Source organism: Heterostelium album (assembly GCF_000004825.1).
Source record: "Heterostelium album PN500 unplaced genomic scaffold PPL_contig9, whole genome shotgun sequence".
NCBI lineage: Eukaryota > Evosea > Eumycetozoa > Acytosteliales > Acytosteliaceae > Heterostelium > Heterostelium album.
Window position 1 is genome coordinate 51,362 of NW_008805086.1, and position 27,809 is coordinate 79,170.

General features: G+C 35.3%; 10 protein-coding genes across 10 annotated transcripts; 5 read left to right on the plus strand and 5 right to left on the minus strand.

Annotated features, from left to right (window-relative positions):
• Window positions 1-146: 146 nt before the first annotated feature.
• PPL_04202 (right-handed parallel beta-helix repeat-containing protein) lies at window positions 147-2,166 on the plus strand (the record flags this gene model as incomplete). The annotated part of the gene is made up of 7 exons (XM_020575111.1): window positions 147-239; window positions 594-892; window positions 957-1,264; window positions 1,394-1,686; window positions 1,756-1,854; window positions 1,928-2,058; window positions 2,130-2,166. The coding sequence occupies 7 exons, from the start codon at window positions 147-149 to the stop codon at window positions 2,164-2,166; spliced, it is 1,260 nt and encodes a 419-aa protein (XP_020434631.1).
• Window positions 2,167-2,272: 106 nt separating this feature from the next.
• On the minus strand, window positions 2,273-4,000 carry PPL_04203 (prespore-specific protein; the record flags this gene model as incomplete). Its single annotated transcript, XM_020575112.1, has 2 exons — window positions 2,273-3,796; window positions 3,881-4,000. 2 exons carry the CDS (start codon window positions 3,998-4,000, stop codon window positions 2,273-2,275), a joined length of 1,644 nt encoding a protein of 547 aa, XP_020434632.1.
• An 857-nt stretch (window positions 4,001-4,857) lies between these two features.
• On the minus strand, window positions 4,858-7,634 carry PPL_04204 (uncharacterized protein; the record flags this gene model as incomplete). Its single annotated transcript, XM_020575113.1, has 5 exons — window positions 4,858-4,863; window positions 6,297-6,485; window positions 6,560-7,044; window positions 7,132-7,318; window positions 7,377-7,634. The coding sequence occupies 5 exons, from the start codon at window positions 7,632-7,634 to the stop codon at window positions 4,858-4,860; spliced, it is 1,125 nt and encodes a 374-aa protein (XP_020434633.1).
• Window positions 7,635-7,920: 286 nt separating this feature from the next.
• ogdh (2-oxoglutarate dehydrogenase family protein) lies at window positions 7,921-11,231 on the minus strand (the record flags this gene model as incomplete). The annotated part of the gene is made up of 3 exons (XM_020575114.1): window positions 7,921-9,454; window positions 9,551-10,573; window positions 10,696-11,231. The coding sequence occupies 3 exons, from the start codon at window positions 11,229-11,231 to the stop codon at window positions 7,921-7,923; spliced, it is 3,093 nt and encodes a 1,030-aa protein (XP_020434634.1).
• Window positions 11,232-12,293: 1,062 nt separating this feature from the next.
• PPL_04206 (uncharacterized protein) lies at window positions 12,294-13,924 on the plus strand (the record flags this gene model as incomplete). Its single annotated transcript, XM_020575115.1, has 3 exons — window positions 12,294-12,331; window positions 12,498-13,502; window positions 13,585-13,924. The coding sequence occupies 3 exons, from the start codon at window positions 12,294-12,296 to the stop codon at window positions 13,922-13,924; spliced, it is 1,383 nt and encodes a 460-aa protein (XP_020434635.1).
• A 141-nt stretch (window positions 13,925-14,065) lies between these two features.
• Window positions 14,066-15,231, minus strand: esd (esterase; the record flags this gene model as incomplete). The annotated part of the gene is made up of 4 exons (XM_020575116.1): window positions 14,066-14,459; window positions 14,601-14,908; window positions 15,015-15,093; window positions 15,173-15,231. The coding sequence occupies 4 exons, from the start codon at window positions 15,229-15,231 to the stop codon at window positions 14,066-14,068; spliced, it is 840 nt and encodes a 279-aa protein (XP_020434636.1).
• Window positions 15,232-15,428: 197 nt separating this feature from the next.
• PPL_04208 (aspartate-semialdehyde dehydrogenase family protein) lies at window positions 15,429-16,602 on the plus strand (the record flags this gene model as incomplete). The annotated part of the gene is made up of 2 exons (XM_020575117.1): window positions 15,429-16,027; window positions 16,068-16,602. The coding sequence occupies 2 exons, from the start codon at window positions 15,429-15,431 to the stop codon at window positions 16,600-16,602; spliced, it is 1,134 nt and encodes a 377-aa protein (XP_020434637.1).
• Window positions 16,603-16,690: 88 nt separating this feature from the next.
• On the minus strand, window positions 16,691-19,936 carry pigN (GPI ethanolamine phosphate transferase 1; the record flags this gene model as incomplete). The annotated part of the gene is made up of 6 exons (XM_020575118.1): window positions 16,691-17,107; window positions 17,176-17,305; window positions 17,388-17,708; window positions 17,794-18,245; window positions 18,317-19,267; window positions 19,550-19,936. The coding sequence occupies 6 exons, from the start codon at window positions 19,934-19,936 to the stop codon at window positions 16,691-16,693; spliced, it is 2,658 nt and encodes an 885-aa protein (XP_020434638.1).
• Window positions 19,937-20,442: 506 nt separating this feature from the next.
• Window positions 20,443-22,797, plus strand: cdc5l (myb domain-containing protein; the record flags this gene model as incomplete). Its single annotated transcript, XM_020575119.1, has 2 exons — window positions 20,443-20,965; window positions 21,041-22,797. The coding sequence occupies 2 exons, from the start codon at window positions 20,443-20,445 to the stop codon at window positions 22,795-22,797; spliced, it is 2,280 nt and encodes a 759-aa protein (XP_020434639.1).
• A 1,380-nt stretch (window positions 22,798-24,177) lies between these two features.
• Window positions 24,178-27,638, plus strand: PPL_04211 (GYF domain-containing protein; the record flags this gene model as incomplete). The annotated part of the gene is made up of 2 exons (XM_020575120.1): window positions 24,178-25,006; window positions 25,081-27,638. 2 exons carry the CDS (start codon window positions 24,178-24,180, stop codon window positions 27,636-27,638), a joined length of 3,387 nt encoding a protein of 1,128 aa, XP_020434640.1.
• Window positions 27,639-27,809: the final 171 nt, after the last annotated feature.

A 27,809-nucleotide genomic window follows, 5' to 3' on the forward strand; every position in this document is an offset into this window, starting at 1 on the left:
TATAATATAATAGTTAAAACTTACAATTTCCAAAATAATACTATAGAAGTATTATAATCTTTTAATAATATAGATATAAAGTAATGATGTATCTTTTAATATATAGATTTAATGTTAGTCGTAAATGTGCTTTTTTGATGATAATTATGATAATAATAATTAATAATAATAATAATAATAAGTTAGTTACCAGTATTTCATTGTTATCTTTGAATAATGACGATGCAATAAGACACTGTGTCTGTGCTTCAGAGAGATTGAATTGATTTGGTCGGTATTGTACTCTTAGAGAAGTCAGTGAAGACTTTGATGTAATCGGTGATGTTATATATGATAGTTTAATTCTCTCTATCACTGATTCTACAGTTATTTGATCTACTACATTATATTCTACTTCCATCATTCATTCATTCATATACAATCTACAAATACAACATCAAAATCAACTGTTATTTTTTTCTTGAAAATTAAAATTATTGTTGTTCGGAATTGAGAAATTGTACAAAATAAAACTGATCGATCAAAACAAATATTTAATTATAAACAACTCAGATTTAAATGATAAAATAATAATAATGTTCAATATTAGATAGATTCTATCAATCTTGGCATTGTTAGTTGTATTATCAAGTGCAAGATATCTATCAAGAAGAAAAGCTTGTTCATTATCAAGCAGTGTGGCACAATGTCAAAATGGTGTTTGTCCATCGATTGTTGCTTGTATCCAAGAATATGAAAAATCATACTTCAATATCGTCGTTATTGTCCCAGATGGTAATCACTTTTGCAATCAAACAGAATCTCATACACTTAACTATGATTTAAATATCGAAATACAACCAAAGCGTCGAACATCTACTCCAACTTTTACTTGTCAAGTAAGTTTATCAATGTATTAACAAAACAAATATTGTTTTTTATTTCTTTCTAATCTATAATCTATATAATTTATTTAGGGGTAAAACATCATTCTTGAGATTGCAAACTTCGTACGTTTTTACAATGATGATTTCAAATATTATCATTGAAGCCACTGAAACTGTTGAGAATCGTGGAAGTTTAATTTGCATTGATTCACCATTTCACTTATACTCGTACGAAAAAAACAACATATTGATAATGAACAATGTCGTAATGAACAATGCTCATTCAACTCTAAATTATGAAGCAGAGGAAGCTGGTTCAATCACCCTTAATGCTGTCGATTTAATAATGAATGATTGCACCATTACCAACTCAAAATCAAGTGGAAACTACTCTTCCGGTAGGTATCATTTAATTTTAATAACCAACTCTCTTGAATTTCAATTATAAACTACTAATTATTTTTTATTCATTCCCATTCCACATAATATTATGGCTTCTGTAATGAAAATCTTTTCCAATCAGCTAGCTATTAATAACTCAACCATTACCAATTCTCATAGTTCTCATAATAATCATGACGGCTATGGTATCAGTTTTAGTGGATACGGTCTCAAAATCTACAACTCTATCTTTGATGGAAACTATGCCGAATCAAATTTCATCTCTGCATCTGCTAAAAGCTCAGTTTATGTACAATCAAACAAATTCACAAACAACAAATCACAATATGGAAATTGTTTTAGTATCGATTCTCCTAAATCTATCGAGTTTGATTCCAATGTTTTTGATAACAATATCGGTCACTTTGCATCTGCTTTGGTAAGTTAGATAACAGAAAAACAGAAAGAAATCTTTTAATCTTATTAACTCTTTCTTTCTTTTAATAAGAGTGTTTATACACATTATAACTACCTCCGCGACGCATACTACGGCTATTATTTCACCAACAATAACTTTACAAACAACGTTGCCTCAAAGACTACATTGGTAAATATATTGATATTTTTAAAACAGCATTATTAGAAATATTCTAAACTAAACAAACATAATAATGATAAAGTATATTGCAACCCAAGGTATTTATGTTCTATCTGGATCGATTTTTCAAAACAATGTTGCATTTGAAGCAGCTGATATCTATTTTCACAAACAAAGAATCACTTTACTTGGTGGTACCTTTATCAATTCATCGTAAGTAATAGTGGAATTATAAATAAATTGCTACTATATTATTACCACTTCAAAAATCAAGTTTAATTTAGTTTATTAAGTTCAAATAATAATAATAATAATAATTAAAAAATTACAAAATAAAATTAAATAAATAATTTTTAGTTTTTTTTTATTATTATTTTAGTTGTTTAAGTGAAAAAGAATAACTATTTGTTTGTGTGTATATATGATTCTAGAACAATGATTTATAACAATTTTTACAGTAGGGTTGTTTGTTTTTAAAGTGCGAGTCGGAAGGGTTGTGAATGGTATGTTTACAGTAGGCACATTTGAAATGATCGTGATGCCATTTTTTGTTTTCAAATGAGTAGTATGGCAAGTCGCCCAATGGCTTCTCACAGCCCTGACAAATGAGATCTTCAATCTCCAAAGCATAGTGATCTTTGCAATAGACTTTACCCTTGTGCACGAAATTGATCATCAGTGATTTCTGACATTTGTGGCAATTGCTCTCCTTGAAGGTCTTGTCGTGATCCTCCTTGCAGTAGAGCTTACCGTCACGCTCAACATATGGAATCTCCTCGAGACCTATCAGATGCTTTCCACACTGGCAACAGAGTAAATGGTGTGAATGCCACTGCTGACCAACTGCCTCGATCGATGTCTGGCCACTGGTGATTGGTTCTTTGCAAAGTCCACACTTGACCAAATTCACTGCGAAACTCGAGAACATCTTGTCGAATTCACTCAATACATCTTTAGTCTCGACACGTTTCAGTGCTGGACGACCTGGCGACAGTACTTTGCTTGGGGTGGTTGGCGCGCTACTCATTTGTGACAACTCTGACAAGTCGGTATCTATACTATTAATATTATTATTGTTGTGATTATGATTGATGGAAAGAGTTGGAACTACAACAGAGTTTTCTGTTGGTTTTTGTTCTTCTACTACTTCTTCTTTGGATGAAGGTGTGGCAACTGTTGTTTTGGAAGCGGTTGTAACAGCGCTGCTGCTGTCGTCTAAATTGGAATTGGTATCTGATGATTCTGAAATGTCTTTGGATGAAGAAGTGTTTGCGCCATTCATTAGCTTTGGCTCTGGTGATGCTGCGGATTTTACTGGGGTGGAACTTGGTGTGGTTGTGGTCGATGCCGACGATGCCGACGATGATGCTGTGAGATGCTTGTGATTCTCTTTGATGTTGTTGATCCACTTGGTGCGATCCTCTTCGTTCTCCGCTTGCAGTAGCAACACTGGATATGCTGGATGTGACAATTTAATACAGAAAGGTAGCGAATTGTCTGCTTCGACAGACCAGCCTGGAATCGATTGTTTTCCTTTCAACTTGGATTCTGGACCTTCGTAGTAGTAGAGAACCATGTCCTTGAGTACACACCAACGTTTCTTCCAACCCTTACGCAATCCACTGGTCGATTGTTTCTTTAGCCATCCCGAGAAATCAGAGATACCGGCTAGCTGCAATGCATCGGGTTTGAATGCGATCGACTTGGAACGTCCACGAACTGCCTCGACTTGCTCCGGTTCCTTCTGAATGGCGCAACACACCTGGAGTGTGGCAACCCAATCTTTCAACTCGTCGTCGGTCTCTGTCGAGAACCAATACATGATAGAGTCATCGAATTGATGGCTAATCTTGAAGCAATTGGCTTTTCCAGTTGGTCCCTTGACAGCGGTAGTAATAACACCACATCTTGCCAATGGAATGAAATGTAAAATCTTTGAATCTTCAACTTTCTAAAAATATCAAATCAAACTGTAATTAGTTTATCTATATCGCTCCAAAAAAAAAAAACGAATCCAATTATTATTATGACCTACAGTTGTTTTATTTTCATAAATATATAAAATTCTATCTTTAAGGCTACACTGTTTTTTCTTCCAGGCTTTGCCATCAGCTGACAAGATTGCTATATTGCCATCCTTTGATTTATTTTCCATTTTTCTTTTCTATTTTTATCAATAATTCTAATTTACTATTTTATGTTTGTAAATATTTAGAAATTAATAATTAATTAATCAATAATAATTTAAAAAAGGAAATGAATAAAAATGGAAAAAGTGGAATTGAAAACTGATGATGATGATGATGATGATGATGATGATGATGATATTAATTCAATGAGATATGATTGATTTTTGATTGTTGTTGTAAAGTAATTATTATTTAGAGTGTATTCACTAAAATTGGTAAAAGAATGATTGGTGATAAGTGATTAAAATTGATTTATAATTAAATTCTAATCTATTGATTTTGATGATCTAACCGAAATTTAACAATCAAACAAATAAATAAAATAAATAAATAAATAGAAATAATAAAGTTGATATATATGTAATTTAAAAATAACAAAAAAAATGGAAGGAGAAATCACAAACACATTAAAGCCTATCCATCAAACCAATAACCATCAAACCAATAAACCATTAAACAATTAAACAACAAAAACAAGTTTTAAAATATAAATAAATCAATGAGTTAAAAATGCACACACACATGTGATTATAGATGTAAAATCAACAACAACAACATATATATGTGATTACACACATATGCAGTATGTTGTTTTTTTTTGTTTTGGTGAGATTTGTGGTTTTATTGATTATTTGGGTATGATTTTTTTGTGATTGTATTTAATATTGATGGATGATCGTATTTTTTCGTGTGATTAATAGTTTAAGTTTGATTGTTGTTATATGGGGGTGATAAGTGTGTTATTTTATTTTATTTTTTGCTACATATCTATATCTTTATTTAGAACAAACAAATAAATTGAATTTTAAACAAAAATAAATAATTAATTCTTTAAAAAAAAAAACCTTTTTAGTTTTTTAATTATTCAACTATCTTTCTCTCTCTCTCTCTCTAAAAACGGCTTACCTTTATCTTTTTGATGATGATTGAAATAAATTTAAACTAACTATAATAGATAGATTAATGAACTATTTGTTTGATCAACTATTAACCAAAAAGGTAAAAATAAATACAACTTTTGTAAGCAAAATAAAAAATTAAGATAAAAAAAATTATTTTTAAACTAAATGATTAAAAATCATAGAATTGATTTTTTTACATGCAGATAAATCATATGACAACGAGATTCAGAAAAAAACATTAAAATTAACTTCAAGTTAATCCCACCACAATTCATTCAATGAATGGATTGACATTGGGTTTTTTTTGCAAGAAAAAGATCATTTTTTTTATTTTTTTGATGTTTGCGCAAAATTACCACCACACAAACATCTACAAAGCATCTAATATATCTTTCAATTCGGTAAGAATTGATTGATGTGTTTGTGGGCTTTTTTGTTGTGTGTGGTCTGATATTGGTGTGGAATCGTCAAGTTGTTGAAGAACACCTTTGATTTTCAACTTGTAGTGCGACAGTCTGGACCAACTGGACTTGAATATCTCCAACAGTGCTTCCAATATGTATTGTGTGAGGTCTTTTTCAAAAATAATATCGCTTAGCAATGTTGGCAATAATGTCTAAATAAATATTTGTTTTTTTTTTTTTTTTGAATATTATTTCAAATAAAAAAAAGTTAATTATAAATATTTAAATATCTTTTGTTTTTTTCTTGTGTTTCTCTTTTTGTGTTTTGTTGTTTGTTGTTGGGTGATGCGTTGGAGTTGATTTAATTCAAATCGAATTAATTTAATTTAATCAATTCTAATTTGAACCATCGAAAAGATATCAATCCAACCCATCAACAAAGGAACCGTCCAAAACATAACAAAAAAAAAAAAAAAAAAAAAAAAAAAAAAAAGTGTTTAGTTTAATTTAAAAATAAACAAAACAAACTTACCTTGAAACAAATAGTAATATAAATACCCATCCTTTGAAATAAAACTTTGGAGTGACTGAGTAAGCACTTCTTCTTGATCATCAGATTGGTTTGTACTGATTTGTGTTGTGTGTTGGCTAAAGTTTGGATGATTAGATTTACAATATGTATGTACGGTTCCAATTCATATTGATTTTTAATAGAGTTGTTGTTAAACTTTGTGGTTGTTGTTGTTGTAGGTTCCAAAAACAATGAATGTACAATTAAACTGTTATCTATAGGATATGTCAGATATAACAATCTAAACAAAAGATGACATCCAATTTCAATCACCATTTGATTTTCCTCTTCTGTTTGTACAAGTTGTAATATTTTCTATATTGTTATCAGGGAATAACTTGAAGTTAGCAACAACTACTTATTTATACAAATTTAATTAACTTACATCATATATACTATTTTGGTTTGATAATATCAATGTTTTAATTTGTTGATCGTTCAGTTGATTCAAAGTATAATCTAATATTCTACATGCATGTAGTTTAAGTGATTTATCTGAGCAATGTATCAGATTGATTATGATATTGGGAATATGTGGATTAAAAAGTTCTAAGAGTTGTGCTGTTTCATATTTCTTTTGTTATAAATTATAAGGGTATTAGTACTAAAAAGATATATATAACTATTAATATATATTGTTATGCATACACTTGTTAATGATACTATAGTTGTAAACGATTGAATAACAACGATATTGTATAACCATTTACTTTCATTGTCGGCTGAGAGTGTCAATAACAGCTGTTTCAATATAAGATTCTTCTTTTGACTGAGAATTTCAATGAGTGACGATGTATCGGTCAGTTGTAGTAGTCTATCTAACAATCGTTTGGCGATAGAATCGATTGTTTTGTTTGTCCAATAAAGTCTTTTTGTTGAAAATGATTCAATATCTATGTTGTTGTTGTTGTTGTTGTTGTTGTCATTATTATTGATATTATAACTACCAATATACTGTAATAGAATCGGTAGGAGTTTATCACCTATCAGTATCGACCAATGATATTTCTTTGTAACTAAATAGCTATCACTCATCATCAATGTCGATAGTGCATCGATAAGCAATTCATTTGAATTGACCAATTGCTTTGATTTTGTTATTAACTCTTCATATTCATCACCATTGTATATTCCTTTATTATTATTATTTATAGTTTAATAAGCTAATTACTTAATATTGATACATATATATATTTAGTTAATTTTTAATTGAAACGTACTTTGTTGTTCTATTTCGCATATGAATGAAGGAACATTCAATAAAGTGATAAAACAATCTATGGATTGAGTGTATATTTCTAAAGATCTGTGGAAATCATCGTCATTCTCTTTCAAACTATTGAATGAATCAATACTACTAATGACACCTTTCAATAATATATTGTAAACAGATAGTAATTTGATATACTAAAATATAAAATTAGATAATTAATTGTTATCATACAAAGCGATGTAATATACATACTTTAAATGATTCGAAATTATTTACAACTATTGATTTTAAAAGATCTAAATAAACATTGAATACCAATATATGATTCTGTTTACCAAAGTATTCCAATGCTTTAATTAGCTGACCATATAGCTGATCATTATCTTTATATTTCAGATACAAGTAGACAAGTTGATTATCAATATAGATCTTACAGTCCTCTAATGTTTGAAATAAAGATTGACTATATATTTGTTGTAGATCTACATTATCAGTATTCTGTTCTGACATATCTGCATTAAATTACTTAACTAATCTTCAAATCAATTTGAAAGATGACAACCACTTTAAATCTCTTTTTTTTTTTTTTTTCACACAAAAGGAAATATTAACACACAAAAAGTTGTGACTTTTTAATTTTGTTGTTGAAAGTTCATTGTTGTCATATCATGTGATCACATGTTAAACTTATATATAAATCAAATAAATTTGCTAAAGAATCGATTCTAATTTTGTAAAGATTTGATTAATTTAAAGTTTTCGATTGTTTTTTTTTTTAATTTGTATAATTTATAATTTAAATATTCTTTTTGGTCCCTAAGGCTTCGGACAAGAAGATTTCTTCTTGAAGCTTGTGAAGAGAATGTGAAGCAACAGCCGGAGATGCACTGGATGGACGTCCAGCGTATTGGAGGTTGAATGGACGGTTGACTGATTTGAATGTTGAGTTGAAGTAGTGGTAGACGAATGACCATGGACCCATGTTCATTGGTTCCTCTTGACACCAGATGACCTTGGCATTTGGATAGTGTTGGAGTTGATCAGCAACCAAATCGAATGGGAATGGATGGAGTTGCTCGACACGAATGATGGCGGCATCCTTAACCTTGGCGGCCTCACGAGCAGCCTTCAAGAGGTAGTAGACTTGACCGGAGCAGAAAATGAGACGTTGGACCTTCTCTGGTGCAACCAAATCCTGTGGGTTCGACTCACCGTAGACACGGGTGAACGAGTTGACCTTGGTGAATTCGTCAATCGATGAGAACGACTGAGTCAAACGCAACAGCCATTTTGGCGATGCCATGATCAATGGCTTACGGAAGTCACGGAGAACTTGACGACGGAGTGCGTGGAAATAATTGGCTGGGGTGGTGCAGTTGATGACTTGCATGTTCGAGTGTTGAGCTTGTTTGCGTTCGGCTTCTTCACGTGGTGGAATCTTGTTGGGATCACCATCGCAGAGCTGCAGGTAACGCTCTAGACGGCACGATGAATGCTCTGGACCGGCACCATCGTAACCGTGTGGCAACAACATGACCAAACCAGATTGACGCATCCACTTTTGCTCACCGGATGAGATGAATTGATCGAGGATCACTTGAGCACCGTTCGAGAAATCACCGAATTGAGCTTCCCAGAGGATCAACGATTTTGGATTCTCCAAAGAGTAACCGAGCTCGAAACCGAGTACGGCAAACTCTGACAATGAAGAGTTGGAAACGACGTATTCGGCGGCGTCTTTCTTGAGGACGGAGCTGACGTTCTTCAATGGACAGTAGGTGGATCCGTTGTTTTGGTCATGCAAGACAGAGTGACGATGACTGAATGTTCCACGCTCGACATCCTGACCGGACAAACGCACGTGATTACCTTCGAGGAGCAACGATCCAAATGCCAAAGCTTCGGCGGTGGCCCAATCGAAACCGGCACCCTTTTCAAACATCTCATTCTTTTCCTTCAAAATACGTTTCAGGGTTGGATGCAGCTCGAAACCGGCTGGCACATTGCAGAGGACCTCACCTAGTGCCTTGACCTCTGGTTGGCTGATATTGGTACTCTGGACTTCGGCGAGTTGAGTGGTATTCTTTACACCGACCCAACGGTTCTCGAACCAATCGGATGGCTTTGGAGTATACTTCATACCCTCTTGGAATCCCTTTTCATAGGCATCACGAATCACCGATCTCATCTGTTGGTATTGGTCACTGGTCAATACTTTCTCATCGATCAATTGCTTGGAATACTTTTCCATAACTGGTGTTTGTTGTCCAATCTTGGTATACATAAGTGGTTGAGTGAATTTTGGTTGATCAGTTTCATTATGACCGAATCTATATATAAAGATGATAAATAATAATAATATTTAGTTAGTTTGATGGATTGTTGAATTTGATCAAATTATTATTATTATTATTATTATTATTTACCTTCTATAACAAACAATATCTACAATAACATCTCTCTTGAAACGTTGTCTCCATTCGGCAGCAAGTTTACAGACACGAACTACAGCCTCAACGTCGTCACCGTTGACATGGAAAATTGGGACGTCGATGGTCTTGGCAACGTCGGTACAGTACATTGAAGATCTGGAGGAGGATGGATTGGTTGTGAAACCGATTTGATTGTTTACAACGATGTGGATGGTACCACCGGTAGAGTAGTTGGCGAGTTTCGAAAGGTGGAGAGTCTCGTAGACTACACCTTGACCGGCAATCGAGGCGTCACCGTGCAAGATGATGGCGAGTGCAGTGTTCTGCTCGGTGTCACCGGCGTATTGTTGCTTGGCACGGACCTTTCCTTCGACGACTGGATTTACGGCTTCCAAATGCGATGGATTGGCGACGAGCGACAAATGTATCTTGTTGCCGTTGGATGCGACGCGGTCGTATGAAGTTCCAAGATGGTACTTGACGTCACCGGTTCCAGAGTATTCTCCCTCGAGCGAGACGACACCACCGTTGAATTCGTTAAAGATGGCCTTCAGTGGCTTACGTACTACGTTGGCGAGCACGTTGAGACGACCACGATGTGGCATACCGATGACGACGTCACGCACACCCATCTCGGCAGAGTCGTCGATCATGGCCTTCATACCGGGGATCAACGATTCACATCCGTCCAAACCGAAACGCTTGTGTGTCTTGTATTTGAGACCGAGGAAGCTCTCGAATTGGTCGGCCCAAGCGAGACGCTCAAGAATCTTGACCTTCTCGTCGTGCTTGTACTCTGGAGCCTGTGGAGTCTCGAAATTCTCACGAATCCAATCGCACATCTCTCTGTCTTGAATGTGCATGTATTCAACACCTACATTACCGCAGTAGGTTTGCTTCAAACGTGTCAAAACCTGTCTCAATGTTGTCTGTGGTGCGTTGTTTGTCAAGAAACCAGAAATCAGTCCATCACCAACGAAAATTGGTTTATCTAAATCTGCCTCTGTAAATCCATATCTATTTGATCAATTATAAAGAATAAGTTTATCTATTCATGATCATCATGATCATCATCATCATATCTATATACTTCTGCTACTTCTAACAACAACTACACTACAAACAACTTAAGTACTTACTTGGAGATGTTTAATTCGGGTGGTTCTGGTCTGACCATGAGATTGAGTGGATCGAGGTTGGCCATGGCATGACCACGTACTTGGTATGCACGAATCAAGAGGAGAAGACGCATGCTCTCTGAAACTTGTTTGAGATTGGCAGATCCACCAGCGGTGGTGGAAGTGGCAGCAGTTGGTTGGGCGGCAGTTGGTGCGCTTGTCTGCAGAGTTGGTGGCGACATGTAGGCTTCGCCGGCTGGTGCGTCAAAGTCGGCGGATTGGAAGAACGATGCCCATGACTTGTGGACGGACGATGGATCTTTCTTCCATGCGCTGTACATGTCCTCGACGTAGACGAGTGAGGTACCGTCGAGGAAGGTCTCAGAGAGCTCCTTACGCGACTTGGGTTGCTGTGAGAGTGGAGTACCTGGTGTTGCCGAGGCGAATGGACGAATCATTCCGATCGCCGATCTCTGTGTTGTCGATGTCCACCGTTGACTCGATGCGACAGTCAAGTTTTTCATTGACTGTCTCAATGCTTGTTGTAATGATATCATTCTTATATTATCCTATTGTTGTTGTTGTTGTTGCTATTATTATAATGATGATGATGATGATTTGACCTATCTTTTGACATTAAAGAAAGATAGAGAAAAAAAATGAAATGAAATGAAACAATAAAAAAAAAAAAAAAAGTTTTTTGTTTTTTTTTAAAAAGTTTTTTAAACTACTATTACTTTTCTTTTTTGTTTTTAAAAGTTTGATTTGTTTATATATATATATATATATAAATAAATATATAATATAAATAAGCTATAGTGATTTATAAATAATATATATATATATATGTTTATAGTGATATTATTATTAGTTTTTTTTTTTTTTTAGTTTTAATATTAAACAGATAACAGTTGATGATTTAATATTAAAAAAATAAAATAAAACTCAATATATTAATTAATTGAGAGTTTAGATACTATAATTATCTGTTTGTATTTGTAAACAAGGCTAGCAAAACCTATGATTATTGTAAAAAAAAAACAAAACAAAAATAAAAAATTAGAGTTCCTTTTATGAAAAAACAACTATGTTCATCATCAACACTGGGTTGTAATACAAAACAAAAAAAATGAAATTTAAAAAAAAAATTAGTTTTTTTAAAAAAAAAAAAAATACAATAATTAGTGTTTTTTTTCATCATTTTTATGTATAAATGGAAATGAATTTAAATTAATTTTGTTTTATTAATGGTTCAAGTCTGTATGACGCACTTTAAATGTGTAATATGTCGTTTAATTTATTCTTGTTCGTTATTTCTTAATCGATGATTATTTCAAGATATATCTTGACAAATATGAATCAAAAAGTAAAACTAGTAGTAGTAGTAGTAGTAATCAAATAAAAATAAACAAACAAACAATTAGTCAACAACCTATTAGTTCAATCATATGATAACCATACTTTTTTTTTATTCATTCTTAACAATAATATGAATGCTATTTTATTTTTTTAGTGAAAATCTTTCCGAATTGAATTTATTGGGCAATTTAGGTTGAAAAGAAAAATGAATCCGGATTCATTAATTGTTCCAATACAATTTCCAAGTTTCAAAAACAAAAATGAATGATCAACCAGATTCTTTTCAACAAAAAGTTTTGTTTAATTTTTGTTGATTTTTTTTTTTTTTTCGTTCGGTTTTTCAATTTAGTTTAGTTTTGAAAAAATTGAATAATAATAATTTTTGGGAATCAAATCAATCTTTTTTTTTAACAATTTAGTTAGTTGTTAGTTAGTTCTTTGTTAAAGTGAATCAATTCTATTAGACAAAGCAGCGCTGCTATGAAGACACCAATCAAAGAAGTAAAGACTGATACCGAAAACAGAGATGGTAACAGTATCAGTCCCATTCTCAACTCGATGAAAAAGATGAGTCGTCGTCAAGATACATTGGATCTCAAAGCGATTCTAAAGTTACAGACACCAAAGAAAGCAACAAGAACACCAAAGAAGAAAGAACAACAGGAAGAGGCACAAGAAGGTGAAGCTGAACAACAAGTAGAGGCAGTTGAAACAGAGAGTGTTAGCGATGTTACATCTACACCGGTTGCAGATTACAATCAGAAGAAGAACAAGAACAATAGCTCTGTAAAATCACAACAAAACTATCCTGTTACACCAAGTAACAAAGAGCAAGAGGATGACGATGACGATGACTATGTAAATGAAGAGGAAGAGTTAATGAATAGATATATTACCAAGTCGGAACCACTCAAGTCTGGAGATCAAACACCGACAGCCGCTAAAAAGACACCAGCCAAAAAGACACCGGCAAAAAAGACACCAGCAGCATCAAAGAAACCAGACACTCCATTCCCAATGAAAACTAAATCAAAGACTGCACCTGCTGCTTTCGATGATTTCAAAGTTCCATTCCCAAAGTCAAATAGTAATTTATTAGAGTCAACATTAACTTCTACTACTGCTGCTGCTATTGTAGAAGAATCATCAACAACATCAAATACAACAACAATAACTACACCAACACCATCATCACCAATTCAAAAACTTACAGAAAGATTAGAAGAAATTGTAAAGGAGACTACACCAAAGAAATCGACTACAAACGAACAACAACAACAACAACAACAACAATCAGCATCAAAATCAACTAAAACAAAGACACCCTCAAAAACACCATTAAAACAACAGCAAAAGAAAGTAGAGAAAGAAGTAGAAGTAGAAGAAGAAGAAGAAGAAGAAACAAAACAATTATTACCATCAATGCCTGTTTTAACTGCTGAATTATTGAAACAAGCTCAATTACAAAGGTAAGAAATAATTCAATATAAATATCTGTTATGATATATAGTTTTATTAACTTGGATGTTTGTTTATAATCAAATAATATAGTAAGAGTATTGCAGAGGAGAAATTGAAAATAGAGGAAGAAAAGAAAAGAAAGGTTGAAGCATTGGAGGAAGCAGAGAGAAAAGAGAGAAGAAAGAAACAAAGAATGGAAAAGAGAAAGAAGGCTAATCCATCACATATTACTGCAGTTTCAATCAATGACATCGATCAAATGGTATTCAACGCAAAGCAAGCACAAAAGAAACAACAACAAGAAGAGCTGGATGTAATCAACAAGGTTGCCTCTGAGAAGCTATCTAAACGTGCAAAGACCAGAAATAAAATCAATTCTTTTAGAGCCGGTGCAAGAGTACCATCGTCAGTATTAGCATATCAAAAATAAACCAAATCAATAAATAAATAAATATATATATAATAAAGCAAATAATTAATTATCATTTGAGAACACTTTACATTTTTGTTTTTGTATTAATATTAATTTAATTTTGATTATTTGTTTGTGATTGTTGATAATTATAATTAATTAATTAAGATGTTTAGAATGGAATACAATATGATCTTCAATAAAGGTTTGAATGAACCAATAGTTGTGTGGATAGCCTTCACGATGATTGAATGTAAGGTTGATGTTGGCGCTGTTTGATTTGCATGCGTCAATCAATTGATCTGGATATAGTTTGTATAGGAAATCATCGGCAGTACCTTGATCAACGAGAATATCGAGTTGTGGTCCTTGATAGGACTTGGCCAACACCGAAGCATTGTACACATCCCACTTGGTCTTGTCGCCACCCAAATAGTGTGTCAGAGCATTCTCTCCGAACGTAACTGGATTGCAAATCGGTGCGAACGCCGAAACCGATCTATATTTCGATGGATTCTTGAATGCACTTATCAAAGCACCGTGTCCTCCCATACTATTTATTGTTTTGTTTTGTTTTGTTTATTTATAACAAATTGGAATGGTTGGCGGATTCATCATCAAGTAGCAGATATTTAAGATTATTAATTATTTGAAATACATTAATGTAGAGTCAAATTGTAGTCAAGTTACTTACCTATGTCCAAAGATAGATTGTTTGTCTTTAATGATGTTGAATGAAGTTGAAACCAGATCATAGAGTTCACTGGTGATATAAGTATACATGTTGTAGTTGTTTGACCATGGTTCGTTGGTAGCGTCGACGTAGAAACCAGCACCCAATCCGAGTGTCCAGTCAGCCTGTTCACCCTCGATTCCAGCACCACGTGGACTGGTATCTGGACATACCAACATGATACCCTCACGCGATGCAAATTGCAAAGCACATGACTTTGTAATGAAATTTTCATCTGTACAGGTAATACCACTCAAGAACCACAATACCTAAAACAACAACAACAACAATAACATAATAATAATAATAACAATATTATTAACATTTTATATTAACCAAATGATTCAGTTGTTAACAATATTAATATATACTTACAGGTACTGCATTCTTACTGATAGTGGCGGGTAAATATACATGAAATTTCATTTCACAATTGTTACATTTCGATTGATGACTATTTGTTTTTATAGTATTTTGTCAATGTTATTAATTCTTTTTAAATGATTTCTCTATAAAACATGTTATTTACTTACGAATATCTTTTAACTTCACCATTGTAACATTTTGAAGTTGATAATAATTGTAATGACATTATTTCTTATACAACAAGATTGTTTGATTCAAATAAAAACAATGATTAAAAAAAAGTCAAATCAGATGACCAAAAAAACCCTTTTTTAGCAAATTTTGATGTGATGGGTTGGTGTGAAAAATGATTAAATAAAAATAAATTCATCCGATGAAAAAAAATTTAGTTTAAATCAATTAAGATATAATAATTTGTAAACAATGAATAATAATAGAATTATAAATGTTGGTGTATTAGGTGCAACTGGCGCTGTTGGTCAGAGATTCATTCAATTGTTGGAGAAACATCAGTGGTTTCGAGTTGTAGCTGTCGGAGCATCATCGAACTCCGTTGGAAAGCTCTATAGAGATGCTGTTCATTGGTTGTTGCCAACAGATATCCCTGTGGAAATCGGACAGTTGAAAGTTGTCGGATGTGATGATCCCTCGCATCAAGCCTTTGCGAGTTGTCAGATTGTATTTTCAGCACTCGATTCCAATGTAGCCACTGAGATCGAAGAGAAATTCAGAGTAGCCGGTAAAGCGGTCTTTAGTAATTCAAAGAATCATAGATACGACAGTGATGTACCGATTATGGTTTGTTCGGTAAATCCCGAACACAGCGAAGTCATTCTCAAGCAAAAGGCATATCAGCAAAACAAAGGATTCATCATTACCAACCCGAATTGTTCTACCACAGGAATAGTAGTTGCACTCAAACCAATAGCGAATCAATTCGGTCTACATGAAGTTGTAGCATTTACAATGCAATCTATATCTGGTGCTGGATATCCAGGTGTACCATCATTAGACATAAGTAAGTATAATAATAATTAATTGTTACATTTGATTTTAATATAGTATTTTCTACTTCTTTATAGTTGGAAATGTTGTACCATTTATCGGTGAGGAAGAAGAAAAGATTGAGATTGAAACCAAAAAGATTCTAGGTGGATTGGATTGCAATAATGTTAAGAGTGAATATTTCAGTAATTATCCAGTTATGGTTAGTGCACATACCAATAGAGTTCCAGTTGTAGAGGGACATACCATTTGTTTATCGATAAAACTGAAGCAATCAGCTACTATTCAACAGGTGAAAGATTGTCTGGAGAATTACTATCCAAAGGAATTGCAATCACTTCAATTGCCTACTTTCAATGGAAATCCTATTGTTGTGCTGGAGCAAAACAATAGACCACAACCCAAATTGGATGTCAACAAAGGCAATGGATTGAAAGTTTCGGTAGGAAGAATAAGAGATGGATCTACATCACCTGGTGAATCGTCATTTGACCTCAGAATGACATTATTGGTACATAATACAGTATTGGGTGCTGCTGGTTCATCAATTCAAAATGCTGAATATTGTATTGCCAAAGGTTATATTCAATAGTAATAATCAAATCAATTATTACAATAACAAACAATAAATAAAAAGATAAAATTATGTAAATAAATTCATTATTATTACTTTTTTTTTATTACTTTTTAATTTTGTTGATGGATTGGTTGATTGCCGGTACCAATGCAGAGGAGACAGCAAACAGTAGGAGTTGCAATATGATAAAGGCATTGGAGATGGCATAATGAGAGATACTGATACCTATTTCCAACCAACTACCGGTGTCTTTGACCAAAAAGAAAAAGTTTATATTCATAATATCGGTGAGTGCAATGACAACAAGGAAACTTGCTGGTCTTGGAATATTCAAGCAGTTGTTCAGCAGTGAGAATGACAGTGCAACGATCAACAATGGAATGAAGATCTTTATCAACAAGAGGAAGCCCATAAGGAATGGGTTGAAAATGGTGGTGAATCTGTAAGTGGCAGAAAGATCAAAACTACTGATACTTGCAATATTACCAACACCAAAGAATCCAATATAACAAAAGAATATCTAAATAATAATAATAATTAATAATTGAATAAAAACTATTGAAAAAAAGATAAAATTGATAAGCCTACATAAATAATTGCTCTCTTAATATCATTTTGGGTAATGTTATCGGATGCTTTATCACTATCCAAAGTAAACTCGGTATACATCCAAATCGATAATGTTACAATGAAAATAGCATAGAATAAAATTTCATAACTAAAAAATAAAGACATGTGAAAAAGTATTGGTTAGTTTGATCAATATTGAATGATTAATTTTGGGTGATAATATGACATACGAAACACCAAATAGTACAAATGGTATGGCCAATGTTAGACAAAGATATACCCAATGATCAAAATAGTGTTTTCCTTTGAGTAAAGTAACTACAACAATACTGGAAATAGATAGTCCCCAAGCTGCAATTTGATTGAAATAAGGCAAACCAATCTTTCTTTCCAACGATTTGTCAGTGGAGTAAACAATCCAAGTTGCAAATGCAACGGTTGCAATCAAAGCATAGACAATCTTTTTATGTGTTGAACTTCCCTTATTATTAGGTGAACTGAAATATAAACTTGATAATCCAATACCTGAAGTTAAAACACCACCAAGGCATCTAAAAAAAACATAATTTTTTGATATTAGTTAGTTATTTATCTATTGGTAGTTAGAATATCATGTTGATTTGTATGAATATTTACACTAAAAGATTATCATTTCCATAATCAACTGGCAGCATTGGGAAAACAGACATTGCAAGACATGCAATGATCCAATAGCTACGAAGTTGAGCTGTGATATTAAAGGTGAATGTTGAAATACCCAACACGATGAACAAGATGCTAAGGATTCTTCTATCGAAATAGGAGACGACCAACAACTCCATGATCAATACAGCGGTGGTAGCCAAGATGATAAAGTTTTTGACGATACCAGACTTGCTGATATCCTGTGAACCTGTGATGTGCGATGACTTTGCAACATACGATCTCATAAACATATAGAGTGGCATAGCGTTCGATGGGATTGTCTTTCCCCAGAAGAAAATAACAAAAGTACAATAAATATAATAGAGAATAGGTGATTCATTTACCAATAGATATCCATACAGTCCTATTGATAGTACAATCAATATATAATTAGAAATTTTATCCTGAAAAAAAAAAAGCAAAGTTGGTTAATATTTGCAATGAAAACTCTCTTTTGTATAGATATAATATTTACAATCGATGGTATCTTTTGTTTAATTAACTCTCTATCCAATCTCGATCCAATAATAGTATAGTTATTCATGACATAGAGTGAGAGTGTGATAATCCATCCAAAGTAACCGAGTGTAATCATTGCCATGAGGAAAGGACGGTCGTATGTTTGGAAGTAATTCAAACCTTGGAGACACAGCTCGATGAACGCAATACATAATACCTGTGTTTCTTCGTGGTGTCCATTATCGAGATTCCACTTGATCGAATCCAGCATCTGCTGTGCATTGTTCAACTTGGTGAACGGTGAGAAAATCAAACTGTTTTGCTTCTTGGTGTCTGACTTCAACTTGAACATCTCCCAGATCTGAAGAGTGTTGGCGTAGAGTGCATACGATGTATATTGCTGGTCGGTTCCAAGATAGTCGGTTGGCAATACACCGACCGAGTTCAACGGACATGGAACACCGATCAACGAGGTCATCAGTGGTGCAATGTCAGCCTGGCTGACATCGGAACGCATCAGGTGACTCAACTTCCAGTTGGCCGGAGTGGTTGCGTCGACCGGCAAAGATTCACGTGCTTTTCCACGGAGTTTAGTGATTTTCTCCATTTGGAACTCGTAGCTCAGTGGACCACGAACACCGGCTCCCCACGCTACCAGCGGAGTCTCGGTGTTGGCACGCTCACCGTCACCGTGACTTCCACGATTCGACATTCCGTGGTCACTGGTAAAGATGAATGCAGTCTTGCCGTCGTCTCCGTAGAACTCCTCGATCTTCTTTGTTATCTTGGCAATGCCACGATCGACCAACTTAATATTATCGTAATACTCCTTTGAGTTTGGACGATAGGCATGTCCATTCGTATCCAAACCAAGCAGATGCAAGAATATAACGATCTTGTCGGATCTCAACTTCTTCTCTAGCGCGACATCACCGCCAACACTTGCATTTCTCAGGAGATCTTCAATCTTTTCAAACACCCAGGTGTCAAGCTGCGATGCATCACCACCGAAATCCTCTGCTTCGGGTGGGTAGCTCTCTGTGTGCATATGTGGCACCTTCTCTGAGAACATCGGCATGATGTCGGGACTGCCATATCCCCAGGAGTGAGTGGATTGGTTGAAGAGATGGTCGAAATCGACAGGGTTTGACTTCCAGCCTTTGGTGACTGCCGACACGTCCTCGTAGAAGCCGGCTATCATCGCGACATGTCCGGGACGTGTCTCTGTTGGGACACGCGTGTGACTCACACCCCAGCTACCGGTCTTCTCGATGATGTCACGCATAAAGGGTGCGCGACTATTGCCAGTCTGCTCTTCGATCTCAAAGAACTTGTCGGCACGAAGACCGTCCGCCACGAACAGAACCAAACGTTTTGCCGGTGGCGAAACAATCGTGTCGTCCGGACGGTGTGGAGTCATACCGTGGACGAGCGGCGAACGGAAATAAATATCAAAGATACTTAGTGTGAACACCGCATGAAAAACGATACCAAACACCACAATGAACATGATCTTTGAATTGAATTTTCGTTTCATCTCCAAGTGATGTTGATGGTTGTTGCTGTCAGCATTGTTACCGCCGCCGCTTCCACCACTACCTATCGAAACTATATTAGATGAAAAAATATGATACATATTTAGAATATATAAATAACAAATAAATATAAATCAAATTTTAACTAAACTAATACATCTAAATAATTAATTATCTAACTACTAAATTAAATAAATAGATTAGATATATTATCCAATTATTTTTTTGTTAAATTTTTTTTTTTTAAATTTCAAACATTTGTCGTACTGTGAATGAAGTTCTTAAGCAGTTTTTAAAAAATTCTATTCCGTTAAGTGTGTTTCGAAAAAAATTTTGAAAATTTTGAAAATTTTGAAAAAACTTGAAAATAATTACTCAATCTAATTGTCAAATTTTGATTAATATAGATTGTTTTGTATTGTTGTTTTGTTAATGTTTTGTTGTTGTTTTGTTGTTGTTTTGTATTAATAATAATAATAAAATTAAAAATACATTCATTATAGTAATAGCAGCAATCAATATAAAACAATATAATATAAATAATAATAAAAAAACAACACATTCTTTTTTTTTGTGTTGAAAATAATATAGATTTTTTAAAAAAAGTATGAAAAGTACAATAAAAGGAGGTGTTTGGAAGAATACAGAAGATGAAATATTAAAGGTAGCCGTTATGAAGTATGGAAAGAATCAATGGGCAAGAATTTCATCTTTGTTGGTCAGAAAGTCACCTGCTCAGTGTAAGGCACGTTGGTACGAATGGTTAGATCCATCCATAAAGAAGACAGAGTGGAGCAAGGAGGAGGAAGAGAAGTTGCTGCATTTGGCAAAGATCTTTCCGGCGCAATGGAAGACGATTGCACCGTTGGTAGGACGTACAGCATCACAGTGTCTCGAACACTACAATCGTTTGCTTGACCAGGTGCAAGCGCGTAACGATGCCGCCAACCCAGATGCAAGTGGTGCAGCTGCTGGCGACGATCCGCGCCGTCTTCGCGTGGGCGAAGTCGAGGCGAATCCAGAGACAAAGCCGGCCAAGCCCGATCCAATCGATATGGATGAAGACGAGAAGGAAACATTGTCAGAGGCGAAAGCACGTCTATCAAACACACAAGGAAAGAAGGAGAAGCGTAAGTTCCGTGAGAAGCAGCTGGAGGAAGCGCGTCGACTGGCGCATCTCCAGAAGAAGCGTGAACTAAAGGCAGCGGGAATCATTGTGCACGACAAGAAGAAGGCAAAGGAGAAGCGTTTCGATTACTCCCAGGAGATTCCATTCTATCGTAAACCGATGGCCGGTTTCTATGATACCGCTGAGGAGCAGAAACAAGCTCCCGACAAGGACAAACAGTTTATCAATCAGCGACTCGATAAGATTGACGGAGAGTCGCGTGCTGCCGAGTTGGAGCGCGCCAACAAGCTGGAGGAACTCAAGAAGAAGAAGCGTGAGATGACCAACTTGCCCGATGCAATCAAACAGATCAACAAGATGAACGATCCAGAGATGACCAGAAAGCGAAACAAGTTGGTGTTGCCAGAGCCACAGCTGACCGACGACGATCTCCAGGAGATTGCAGAGTTTGAGAAACAGAGCAAGTCATACAGCGCAGCAAGTGGCGATGGTAGTGGTGGCGAGCTGACGGCAACAACAGCGCTGGTTGGCGGCTTGATGCGTCCGCCAACCGAAGTACCACAGTCGCGACTCAACATGGTGGCGCGAACACCAATGCGCGAGGATGTCGTTATGATGGAAGCACAGAATCTGCTGGCGATGACAACTGCACAGACACCGCTCAAAGGTGGTGCCAATCCCGTATTGAATCCCTCGGATTTCAGTGGCGTCACTCCCAAGCCACAAAACATGGCATCACGCACTCCCCTCAGAACACCCAATCCTCTCGCACAAGGAATGACACCAAGACAACAGAAACAACAAAACAATGAAGATGCAATGGCAACTAAACACTCGATTGCCAATGGTCTGAAGAATCTGCCTGCACCGGTCAACAAATTCCAGATAAGTCTGCCCGATGAACCGACACTCGAGGAGATCGACGAAGATGGACAACAAATATTGGATCAATCGGAACAAGAAATTAGAGAACAACAAGAGTTGAAACATAAAGAGCAGTTCCGTCTTAGAAATAGATCACTTCCATTGAAAAAGTCATTGCCACGCGCCACCACACTGCCGACACAAACCGCCGGACTAGCCATTATTGGAAAAGCGGAAGAAGAACAACAACAACAATTATTACAAAAAGAAATAGACAATTTAATATTGAATGAAATGTGTGGAATTATTAAACATGACGATAAGTGCTACCCTTTGGAAGGCGGCACCAACGACGACAACGACTATGAATACTTTAGCGAGAAGGAATTGAAAGAGGCACAGAAACTACTGGTAACGGAATTGAACGTGGTCAAACAGGAGCAACAGGAACAGTTGGATGAGAAAGAGTTGATTGATAAATTTGTAAATATTTGGACGAGTGTTAGAGACGATTATGTTTATCAATCGAACCAGTTTGTGGAGCGAGCCAGCCTCTCCACCGAGCAAAAGATCGGTTCACTCAAGCAGGAATACGATGCCATTGTCAACGCGATGAAGACGAGCGCCAAGAAAGCACAGCTCATCGAGAAGAAAATGACCACCGAGTTGACTAGCTACCAAGCATCACTCGCCAAAGTCCTGAAACAAATCGATGAGATCTCGCAGCAAATCGAACAGTCCAGTATCGAGCTATCATGTTTCCAACAACTCCGAATCATTGAACAACGTGCCATTGAAAGTCGTGTCAAATTCGTCCAAAACCAAGTGTACGATCAGTGTGATCGTGAAAATAGGAATCAAATGAAATATTCAAAACTTATCAATGAAAGAAATACATTATTATCACAGCAACAACAACAAAATGGAAATAACAATAATAACAATAATAATAATAATCATCCAAAATAAACATTGTTACAATAATGATAACTATTATTATTTATTTATTTACATTTAGATAGATTTCTAGAAGTTTGTTGACTTGGTGAATCATTTTGAACTTCATGAAGTTTTCGTTTTTTGAATGTCAAGAATTTATTTAATTTTTTAATTTATTATTTTATTTTTTTGTTTTTTTTTTTTTTTTTGATTCAATAGGTCATTTTTGAATCACAAACAAAAAAACAAAAATTTCAAACAAAGTAAAGAGAGAGTAGTAATATTTTTGATACCTTTTAAAACCACTCATATAAATGTAATTATCAATTATATTTCAATGAAACACACCTGCAGTGTTTCGCTTTTAGTATAAATACACTATCTACCCTCTACATCTCGTCATCAAAACTTTGTTTGACCGGTCAAACTATATATCGTTTTTTGTTTTTTTTTTTTTATCTAAATTTGACAAACTATCAATTATCATTTGCAATACACATAATCAAAACAAATATATAAATAAAATAAATACTGATAAATAGATAGATAGATAGATAAAAGATAGAGAAGATAAATTATTAAAACTAAAGTAAAGCATAGGGAGTTAAATTAGTGGTTCTTTTGTAAGAAAAAGAAAGTGGTTACAATTCAAATTCAGTTTACAATAAATCAACATCATTATTATTATTATTATACATATTTTACATATGACAATAGTACATTATTATTCAATCTAAAAACAACAGTCATAAATCAGACAATAGAATCTAAAAAAAAAGAGTTTGAAAATTCTAAAAATGTTTTGTTTTTTTGAAAATTTTGTCTTTTTTTTTTCCTTAACAATTGTGTACGTCTCTTGCAAAGTAAAGCAAAAGTAAGAGTAAGAGTAAAAATAGTCGTCGCGACTGTCAAACTCTTTCAGTGTCCTTTTACCTTTTTATTTAAATGTATGTGTGTGTTGTGTGTGTGTGTGTTGGGTGGTGTTAGTTCATTTTTACTTATAGTCATTCATTCATTCAGTAGCAAGCAATAACAACAACAACCCATCAAAAATTTTGTTTTATATTGCCAAGCAGTTTGTTTGTTGATGTATATGTTTGGTCAACAACACATTTTTCAAATATATACATTTAATTTTTTTTTCAATTTTTTTTTAGACATTAACTTTTTTTTTTTTTTTTTTTTTTTTTTGGGGTGTTTTGTTTTTTTGAAATCAAAAAATTAGAATTTATCAAAAATATATTCCAAACCAAACAAATAAATATTAATTATATTTTAAATATATATATATTTTTAGTTAGTTAAACAAAAACAAAAAAGAAGATCAATTTTCAAAAAAGATTAGTAGTAGTAGTAAAACAAATAATTATTAGAAGTACTTCAAAGTCAATATTAGCAAAACAAACAACAATGGCAACTAAAAAGTTAACGGTAAATAACCAACAGCAACAACAACCATCAATGGTCAAGAAAGATGATATTTCATCGTATTTCAATAGTATGCAGCAACCAACAAGACCAGGCAGTACTGGTCAGCTACCACAGCAGCAACAGCCACAACAAGCAGCTCCTTTGGCATCGTCAAAATGGGGATCTCTTTCATTGAGTCAATTATCGCAACAAACAGCGAATATGCCTCTTTATCAACAACAGCAACAGCAGCAGCAACAACAGCAACAACAACAACAACAGCCACAACAAATGAATCAATCAAAACAACAGTTTATTCAACAACAACAGCAGTTTGGTGGTATTCTTCAACAACAACAGCAACATCAACAACACCAGCAACAACAACAACAACAACAAAACTTTATGAGAAGATCTACTGATTATTCAGGAGCAACATCTCCGATCCATCAGAATGGTAACATCAACAGTGGCGGCAGCAATAACAGCGGTGGAAGTTCAAAGATTCAGACATTCTATGCGAATAGTAATACAAACAAGTATACTACCACCACAACAACGACCTCTGTCATTTCATCGACGACCACCAGTTCCACCTCACCCAACAAGGCACGTTACACCAAAGAGGAGTTGTTGAATCTGTTTAATCCTGCCGCGAAAATACCCGATAGTCTTTCAACACATTCACACATCATCAGTGAGGAACTGCAATCACCTGTAAACAACAACTTTGTTTACGATCCAACAAACAATCTCAACAAGTCGAGAGATCGAACCAGAATGATGAATTCTCCTGGTGGATTGAATCAAAGAGGTTTGAGAAAAGACAGTAAGTTAAATCATATTAGAAATAGAGTATATACATATACATTTAAAACTAACTATTGTTATTTATCATTGTAGTGGATGGTAGAATGAGATCGAGAGATGAGATGAATGGTTTGACTCCAAACAAGAGCAAATGGAATAGCAGTAGCGGCGGTTCGAATGCTGTATCATGGCGTAACAAGGACGACGAGAAGAAGTTGTCGATGTGGTACTATCTTGACCCACAGAGTGTCACTCAAGGACCATTCCCAAGTCAGGGTATGGACGACTGGCACAAGGCTGGATACTTTACACCAACTCTTAAGGTCAAGAGAGGCGAGGATGGTACCTTTATCGAACTGAGAAAGCTGTTGGCTCAGTTTGGATTGGAATCTCCATTCAGTTCTGCCATCAGCATGTCGGATCTGCGTGAACTCGAGGAAGACGATGTCATTCCACACGACGAGTTGGAGGAGGAGTTGGAAGATGAGATTATCGAGCCAAACGACGAGGATGAGTTGGAGGATGAGAAGATTTTGCACGGTTTGAATTCCAATGATGAGAAGAAGCAGACAGAACAGACTCACTCACCAGTTCAGGTGCAACAACCACAACAACAAGTCCAACAGCCACAACAACCAACTCTCCAACAACAACAACAATTCTTCAACCAGTTCCCACAACATCAACAACCATTCTACCAACAACAACAACAACATGAGAATGAGATGAGACAACAACAACAACAACAGCAACAACAACAACATCAACAGGCTGGTGGTGCTCCATTCCAAAATCAAGGTGGATTCCCAAATGACAACATGCACAACCAGCAACAACAACAAGTTCCAATCGAGGCACTTCTCTTCTCAGGAAAGGCAATGAGTGGTGGTATGAATCCAGAGGCAATCGAAGCCTACCAGAAATTCATGATGTTCACTCAACAACAACAAAAGATCGAACACAACTTGAGACAACTCGTTGAGCAACAACAAAAGATTGAAATCCAACTCAAGCAATTCTTTGATCACAACTCTGCTGCCAATCAACCAATTCCACCACAAATCCAACAACTCCAACAATTCTACCATGTCAACCAACAACAACAACAACAATTGATGCAACAATACTTCCAATTGAAGTATATGCAACCACTTCAATTCGGAATGCAATTCCCACAACCACAAATACCACAACATCAACATATACAACAACAAGCACTCCACCAACAACAACAGCAGCAACAACAACAACAACAACAGCAACAGCAACAACAACAAGTTGAATACCAATCATTGGTACGACAAGAAGATGAGATCATTAAGTCTCCACAACCAACACTTGAATCAACTGTTCATCCAACCCAAGAACAGCACATGCTCTCTTCTGAATCTGTAAATACAGAGGAAGAACAACAACAAATTAACAACCAACTCGAATCTGCCTGGTCAAAGAATAACAAACACACTAGTGAACAACAAGCACCACACAAACTTAATATCCTACAAGATATCCAAGTAACTGTCGAGCCAAACTTAGTTGGCGATGACAACAACGAGGTCGAAGAAGTCACTGTACAATTAGAACAAGTCGTAGTTAGCAACCCATGGTCTATCCAGGAGCAACCAAAGTCTGAGATGAGATCAATCCTCGAGATCCAACAAGAGGAGAGAAAGGAACAAAAGAAACGTGAAAAGGAGCTCGAGGAACTCAAGGCCAAAGAGGAGAAGAACCAACAACAAGCCAACATCTTGAAATGGGCTGCCACCAACAGTCAACCAACCTGGGGTACCGTTGACTTCAAGCCACCATCCATTAAGGACATCCAAGAGCAACAATTGAAAGACAAGGAAGTCGACACTGCTGTTGCCACCCACGAAGAGCCTGTCGTTGCCAAGAAAAAGCCATTGTCATTCACCGAGGTAATGAAGGAGCAGGCACGTGAAGAAAAGAAGTCAAAGCTCGAACAACAAGCTCAACAGGCTCAACAAGCCATCCAACAACAACAACAACAACAACAAAACATGAGACCACAAATCAATCCACTTTCACCATGGGGTCTCCCAGATGAGAAGAAATCCGTTCCAAACTTCTCAGCTGTTGTACAACAAGAGGTCAACAAGCAACAACAACAACAAGCCAAATCAACTCCACTCCAAGTCAGATTGACTCCCCAATCATCCGCTGCCGCCAGTCAGCCATCTGAAGAATCGTTCTGGGAATCGAAATCATCATCTTCCTCCTCCAGAAATGGTAACGATTACATCTTGAATATCCTCCCATCGAAGCAACCAAGTTCGACCAAGAGTTCATCGATTGTCGTTAAACAAAAGCCAGTACAAGCTCCACAACCAAAGGCTGATTTCATCAAGTGGTGTCACCAACAACTCAAGCCACTTACCAACATGGACGTCGCCACTGTCACCGAGTTACTTTGTAGTTTAAAGACTGAAAACGAAATTAGAGAATGCGCCAAAGAATGTTTGGGTTACTCTAGTGAAGTTACCAACTTTATCAATGATTATCTCATGGCTAGAGGTGATGAACCAGGATTACAATTCGAAGCTTCCTCGCCATACATCACCATTCCAATGAAAGGAAAGCCAAAGGTCTCTCAACCAACCAACAACAAATCAAAGAAGAACAAGAAATAAATCATTACACCAAACAACTAGCTCAAAAATGGTAGTATAATCTAGAACTTCAAATAAATAAAAAATATTAATCAAATAAAATTGTGGTTGTTTTCATCATTAAATTTTTTTTGTTTGATTGTTTGTTGACACACACACCACACATTAATTCACATTGTGTGTGAAAATAAC